This window comes from Chenopodium quinoa, unplaced genomic scaffold (assembly GCF_001683475.1).
Source record: "Chenopodium quinoa cultivar QQ74 unplaced genomic scaffold, ASM168347v1, whole genome shotgun sequence".
NCBI lineage: Eukaryota > Viridiplantae > Streptophyta > Magnoliopsida > Caryophyllales > Amaranthaceae > Chenopodium > Chenopodium quinoa.
Genome location: NW_018744092.1, coordinates 4828238 through 4835534, shown reverse-complemented (window position 1 = coordinate 4835534; position 7297 = coordinate 4828238). Strand labels below are relative to the sequence as shown.

General features: G+C 37.6%; 1 protein-coding gene across 1 annotated transcript; it reads right to left on the bottom strand.

The window, feature by feature from the left end:
• Positions 1 to 2815: 2815 nt before the first annotated feature.
• Positions 2816 to 7022, bottom strand: LOC110691979 (delta(24)-sterol reductase-like). The gene is made up of 3 exons (XM_021868966.1): positions 6913 to 7022; positions 3621 to 4893; positions 2816 to 3500 (listed from the first exon to the last, which is right to left on the bottom strand). The coding sequence occupies exons 2-3, from the start codon at positions 4866 to 4868 to the stop codon at positions 3051 to 3053; spliced, it is 1698 nt and encodes a 565-aa protein (XP_021724658.1). The 5' UTR covers positions 4869 to 4893; positions 6913 to 7022; the 3' UTR covers positions 2816 to 3050.
• Positions 7023 to 7297: the final 275 nt, after the last annotated feature.

The following is a 7297-nucleotide window of genomic DNA, read 5'->3' as shown; positions in this document are numbered from 1 at the left end:
GAGGAAACTCCTAAAAAATAGCATCAACACATGTAGCAACCAAAAGTGTGCCTTTAAATTTCCCATATAAGTGTGTTCCATCGATAGAGAGAACATACATGCAATGTTTAAACCCATCGATGCAAGGCTTGAAGGCCCAAAACACTCGTTCCAACACCTCCATGTTGTTGCAGTAAAAGCCTTCAGCAATAGCTTTGTATTTCCATAAAACTACGGTTCCCGAATTTGACTCTTGGAGGGCTTGCATGAAAAAAGGAAGTATGTTGTACGAACTCTCCCAATCCCCAAAAATTTCCGCAATAGCTTTCTGTTTGGCATACCATGCTCTTCGATAGGGAACATCGAATTGAAATTTGTTGGAGATGAGATCTTGTATGAATTCAACTCTCAAACATGGATCTTTCTGCACAAACGACTTCACATAGTCACAGATTATGGAGGAGTCCAAGTGTCGGTGATTGTTGGGCGGAACTTCATTCACACAGTTCTCACGATGTGGACCCTTGTAAGATACGATCTTAAAGGCATGTGTGTTCAGATTTGTTTTTGTACCACGTAGCGACCAACCACACTTCCTCTTTGCATTTAAGATGAAGAACATTCTCATTCGATGACACCGTGGTGTAGAACTGATTCTGTTGTATGGAATACAGTTTCACCATTTCTTGGAGCACTTTCTTACTGTCGAAAATCATACCCTTCTCAAATTCTCCCCCGACAACAAACGAAGTCCGGCTCCCCGAATCAGTCCAATTCATGTCCACCTCATAGTTCTCGTTTATTTAAGTGAACCAAGGCAATGGAGTTCTATCCACATCATCATCAACAGACAATTCGTTGTTTATAACATCTTCCTCATCTCCGCCCTCACCCTCGTCATTTGTATCCTCATACATATCAAGAACAGACAATTCGTTGTTTACAACAGTTTTCAGCAGTCACCAAAGCTTGAGATGGTGTTACTTGAACATGTTCTTGCGTAGGAGATTAACTATACAACTGCATCAGTGAGGAAATGTCATTGTTTGAGGTAGATGGACTAGGTTGCTACAACATTAACACCGACGCCCCTTCATGTATAGGTGCAGTAATATGTGAACTGAATGGAATGTCAAATTGGTCGTCGTGTAACATTCTACTGAAAGATCCCATTCCATATTCAAATGACGGAATGTTGTATGAGGGCATTTGTAACGAGCTTGTACTATATGAGGGAAGATATGTAGGTTGTTGCTCTATCAATCGAATAGTCTGTTGAGTACATATAGGCGCCATTTCCACATACAAATCAGTGGGAAGAGACCTCATTGCAACGACACCCCTCAAAACCTCCAAATGGTCATCATTCAAAACAGGTAAGATTTGAATCCCACTGACACTCTCAAACCTCATTTTAATGTTCAATTCAACATTCGTTGGGTTTGAACTAGTTATAGTATAAACCTTCTTCAACAAATCATTGTAAGTCATACAAGGTTTTAATGCCAATGGTTCCATTTTTCCTCCTCTATACTCGACGTTCGATCCGACACACAGAATTTCACCCCCCCAACGGCATAACAAAACAATCAATTGTGAAGCCATGTGCTACATAACAATCGAAACACATATTAGATCACACAAATACACAACACAACTAAAACCACAATGATTCCATTAAATCCTCAAGCTAAGCGTATATACAACGTAGTGCTCAACAATGTACTTATTTACCTAGTTAATCAACAATGTAGTATATATTTAAATGTACCTAATTCAACAATGTAGTTTGTAAACATACTTAAATTACATAATTGCACACTAAATATACATATTTAGCAAAAAGAAACCTACATACTTGAAGAATAATGTATGCTTCATATACTTGATTTGAAATTAAACAACATACATATAAATATACTTAATTTCAATAATTAAACAACAATGTATTATGTAGTTATACTTTTATCGCATACTTGAACAACAATATAGAACATACATTGTGAATTACAAACATAAATTCCCAAAAAACAGCAAAAACAAGTAAAATAGTTAAATGACATACATACCTCAAATTCGATCAATTTACTGCGTAAAAGTGTTAAAGAAAGGAGGAACAATTTTTAGTGAGTGTGATGAAGATCTAAGCAATGGGAAGTGATGAATTTGCTTCAAATATGGAGGAATTGGCGAAGTGTTGTGCGTGGGGGTTAGGGTTTGGGAATTGGGGGTTTTTGTTTTTTTGAAGAACAATGATAAAACAGAAGTGAACTAGAAATATACTCGATACAAAAACGCCAACTTGGTTGGCATTTTTAGTGCAACAGTAAAACGCCATCCAAGTTGGCGTTTTTATCTTGGCCAAATTTTTTTTAAATGTCAGTCAGGATAAAACGCCAACCCTGGTGTTTTTGCCCTGACTGAAATTTTTTAAAAAATTAGCCAGGGTGAAAACGCCAACCTGGAAGCTTAGTTTGGTTAATAGTTTTGCCACGCGTCTACTGTGGAACATAGTTTCTTAATAAAGCTCACTTTGGTCAATTTACCTTTTATGTGAGGAGAGTGATTCAATTTCAAATGAAAGTGTTCATTTTTTTATTTTTTTTTATATTTATGTACATCAATAATTGTAGAAATAGAACACCACCATCTACAAATGCTTGCCTGCTTTCCGTGCTCGGGAATAAGGAATTCTCTTACATTCTCCTTTTACTCTCAAGATTTATGCAACATTGTAACAGGCTAAGGGTATTGGTTGAGTTATCCCCCCACCCCACCCCAGGCCCCCCATCTGTGGCTGTGTATGCTCTTTTCCAACAGTCGAACAAGAAAAAGGGGACAATCAAACATCTGTGGCTGTGTATACTCTTTTCCAACAGTCGAAAGTATGATTCAAACACAAATCTAGCCAGTTAGCAGCACAATAGAGTCAATACAGCCAAATCATGCAAGCTACAAAAATTAAACAAGGGGGGAGAAAAGCAAGTGTTTCTGCCCATCTGAAAAGTTAAGCAACAAATCCAACTACGAAGTGTCTCAGAATAAATTTCAGCTAGTGCCAAATAATACAACTATTCAACCTCAGCGTCGGGTGTCTCAACTTCAGCTTGCTCTTTCTCGGCCTCAGCCACCTCCTTCTCGCTCTTACGTCCCTTCTTGGATTTGTAGTATACACTCATGAAGGTTCCAACTGCTCCATATTTCCTCCTTGCCTTCTCATAAAGTGAGGCATCAAACATCCTCCAGAAGTCCTTCTCATTTAGCTCAGAGACAGCGTATTGTGGCTGGAATCCATGGTTTTCAATCAACCACTTCTCCAGCTTTCGGACAGCCTCAGCACCATCGAACACCTCACCACGCAGAATAGGTCCTGGTGCATAGTAGACACCAACATCAGTGAACATCTGAGCATATGAAGTGTCACCCTGTCTCTTGTGCTGCTCGAAGCCTGGTTCAGGATATATCATGGTTTTGACGGGCAGCCTAAACAGACGATGTGGGCAGAGCCAAAGAGGGTAAACCTACAGAGAAGCAGCATTAAATTTCCAGTTAGCAGATGATTATAAAGAAGTGTTGAAAATCCCCAGGATAAACAAAGGAATAAAAATAATAGCAATGGAAAAAGGGCAAAGTGACTTTACCTCCATTTCACGATGGACCCATTCAAGAGCATCTCCAACCTTGTATAGAGGAACAAGCATGTCCTGAATCACATGGTTCTCATGGTAATAGTTTCTGATGGCTTCACCTTGAGTAGCTTTAAGAAGGGAAACCTTTGGTGGCATCAACCATCCAAGAAGGAATCTGAACCACGCTTGATCACCAAATGGAATGATAAGCTTTCCTTCCCAGTACAGAGATCTTGTATGTCGGTGATAATATTCCCTGGTAGGAATGTACTCCACAAACTCCCCTCGTTCAAGGGCTGTCTGAGCATGCTGATAGAACCAGGGTTTAAACCACCATCCACAGCTATTGATCACATTTCCCTTCTTCTTGGCCTCTTCTTTGGAAGCATATCTACCTGTCATCATCACACCTTCAGAAGGATTGTAAATCATGCCTTCCACAAAATCAGGGACCTTTTCGGGATTGTCTTGATCTCCATCTTTTGGTGCAAAAGAATCAATATAACCCTGGGCAAGATCTTTCAAACTACCTTTCACAGGAGTGTATGTCAGCCTCATGTACTCCTTTATTGGAATAAGCTTAATTTCAGCAGAAACAAGCAATGCTAGAGTACCCTGAGACCATGGAATAGCGTAAAAAAGCTCGGAAAACTCATTGTCCTTGGTGGCTCTGACAACCCGTCCATCAGCCAGAACTAACTCATAAGCCACGACTGTGTCAGCAAATAGGCCATAAATATGGGAGCTTCCTTCGATCCCATAGCCATTAATAAGGCCACCAACAGTTAGATCATCCAACTCAGCAACTACTGCCAGAGAAACATTCAATGGTACAGTTGCTCTTGAAATCTGCCCCATATTGACCAGAGGCTCAACTTTGGCTATCATATTCTCTGTGTCAATATCAATAATGTTCCTAAAAGCTGAAAGATCAACCTCAAAGTGGCGAGCCCTTTTGTAATCCACATTTCTCATTCCCACAGCAATATATGGCTTCCTGGCTGTACAAACCAGACCATCCTTGGCTGCGTTTCTCTGTTTGAGACGTTTAACAACTTTCTTGACATTTTCATCATGTTCTTTTTGGCGTGTTTTGTAGGATTTCCACTCGGATCTAACATCGCCGAGATATAGAAGAAAATAGATTGTGGCAGAGATTGGAAGGACAACAAATATAACAACAATCCATCGGAACTGGACAAAGAAGTCCACCAAAGTCTTCTTCCTCTTAGGGCGGAAGGGAACCTCCAATTCGGACATATTTAATAAGATGTACTCCTCTCAACTGCACATAATACAAATAAAAATGTTAGCCAAACATTTAGCTTCCCCATACGGCCTGTGTAGCATGACTATCAATTCAAAGAAATTAGATCTAATTATTAAAAACAGATAATAAACGCCTAAATAAGTAACACTGCTCCAGATAAGAGGCCACAAAGCCAAGGCAAAAAAGAAATTACATTATAGGAAGACTAGTGTTCTCTTACTGATTAAAAAAGAAAATTCCTACAAAACATTTGCTTAGTCTATAGTGTAACATTTACAGCTAAATTCAGTAAAAACTACTTGTTCAGGATATGGATGTCTTATCCAGTTATCCGGTACTACGTTAATTAAACATCTTTTACCCGAAGAGTAATGCAAACTTCACCAAGGAAATATACAGACTGAAACGTGAAAACAATATGCGCAAGATCCACAAAAAGATTACACTCCAAATTTGCTCCTATTTCAAGAACCACCCCTCCCTCTTGGATAGATGTGCATGTGAAGAAAAATGTCATGTTAAGAAGTGAACATAAGAGAAGGGATGAAAAATCTATTTTCTAACCTTTAGAAGGTCTTAAAAAATGAGAAACATTGACACCCAAAACAGACCATATAAGGAATACGCAAGACTGCTGAAAGGCCTCAAAGTATAAAACACAACTCTAAATTTTGCCAGCTATGAAAGTCCTCTATACAGTAGAAATCCAATTCATAACAAACCCCGCATTGGCAAAATATGTGTTATTCAAAATGGTAGGAATGTAGAAGATAAAACAGCTGAGCCATATGGCAGCTCAACACAAACAGAACATTTAGTTCAAAAAGGAGCATAATTTACCCCAAACCAGTAAAAAGAAAAAACAAATTTTTCTTTGCCTCAATACTACAGTAGAAAAATAAAATCAGCTTAACTCTACAACAATTTCAGATCTGCTGACTGTATTTTTACAAGTATGAAATACATCGAGCATCATATAACAAACTACAGAGCTAGTTAAACCGAAGACCTACTCGTATATTATTAACATTTATTAATGCCAATGGAACATTTGATAAATCACAAATGACTGATGGATCTTGTCAAAAAAGCAAAGAGGACAACCCAAATCACAAGTCAAAGCGATTAAGGAATGCGAAAATGATAATAACAAGGACAATACAGTGATTTGAATCCATAAATCTTCAACCAAAAGAACATCAAACCACAACCATGCATCCTTTATCTACAAAGAAAAGGGAGCAAATCAATGACATCTATTTCAAAATCTTCAAGATAAACCCTTTTTATCCTCTCACCTTGTTAGCCCAAATTTCCCCGGCTATAACTACAAGGACCTAACATCTCTTTCAATCAAATCAAAGCCATAACATCAACAAAAACTACTCTACACATGACAACTAGCTTAATTGGTCAAAGTATCGTGGCAACCTGAGATCAAATCTCGTCAACATCAGTACATCACTATCCTTTGCGACTCCCATACACCAATATAAACCAAATGTAGCTATACTCCTTAGATGAAATCCTGTCAAATTACAATATAGCTGTACCAAATAAAAGCACAAGTCCCCAGATTTATTGTAGTAATCAAAATGTCTTTGTTGTTAATTACAAATCATGTTGAAAACTGGACGAAATTAGGGAAAAAAGCAGCAACCCAAAATCCCAAATATAAAAATAAAATAATCTACAAGTAATTAATACAAAAAAAGGTACCCATGACTGCAAAAACAAAAGAAATGGTATAATTAATGTGAAAAGTAGAAAATGTGCATGCAAAAAAACATCATAGATCCATGATCCTGTACACAAAAAGCAACCATTATAGTACATATAAATTCAATCTAAACCCTAAAAAATGTCTAACAAACAAGTCAATAATGTAGTAAAAAAAAACGCATAGAATTCATCAAGAAAAAACAGCAGATGAACACAGTACAAGAAACAATGCAATCAAAATCAAAAGAAAATGAGAAGAAACATTGATTCAATGAAAAGGGTTGAAGAAGAAGAGTAAGAGAGAGAGGATACCAGTAGAGAGAGAAAGAGGGGAAATGAGAGAGTGAGAGAAGATGGTGGAGAGAAATGAGTGAGTGTGTGTTGGAATATAAAGTAATTATCAGAAAACAAAGTTTTGGACTTTTGGTTAATTAATTAATTATGGTGTGGGTGCCAATGTGTCATTTTTAAAATAAATTGTTGTGTTATTTCTTTTTTGTGGTGCATAAAACTAAGGGATTTGTTAAACATCGCCCACAAATTACTACATAAAGCCCATAAAATTCACTTGGTTTCCCAAAATTGCCCTTGACCTTTAAAAAAAACACTCACACTCTCATTGCTCATCTTCTTTCAACCTCTCTAAAAAAAAAAATTCAAAATAACGGCAATGTCGAGGCGGCAAGGCAAGGAAGTG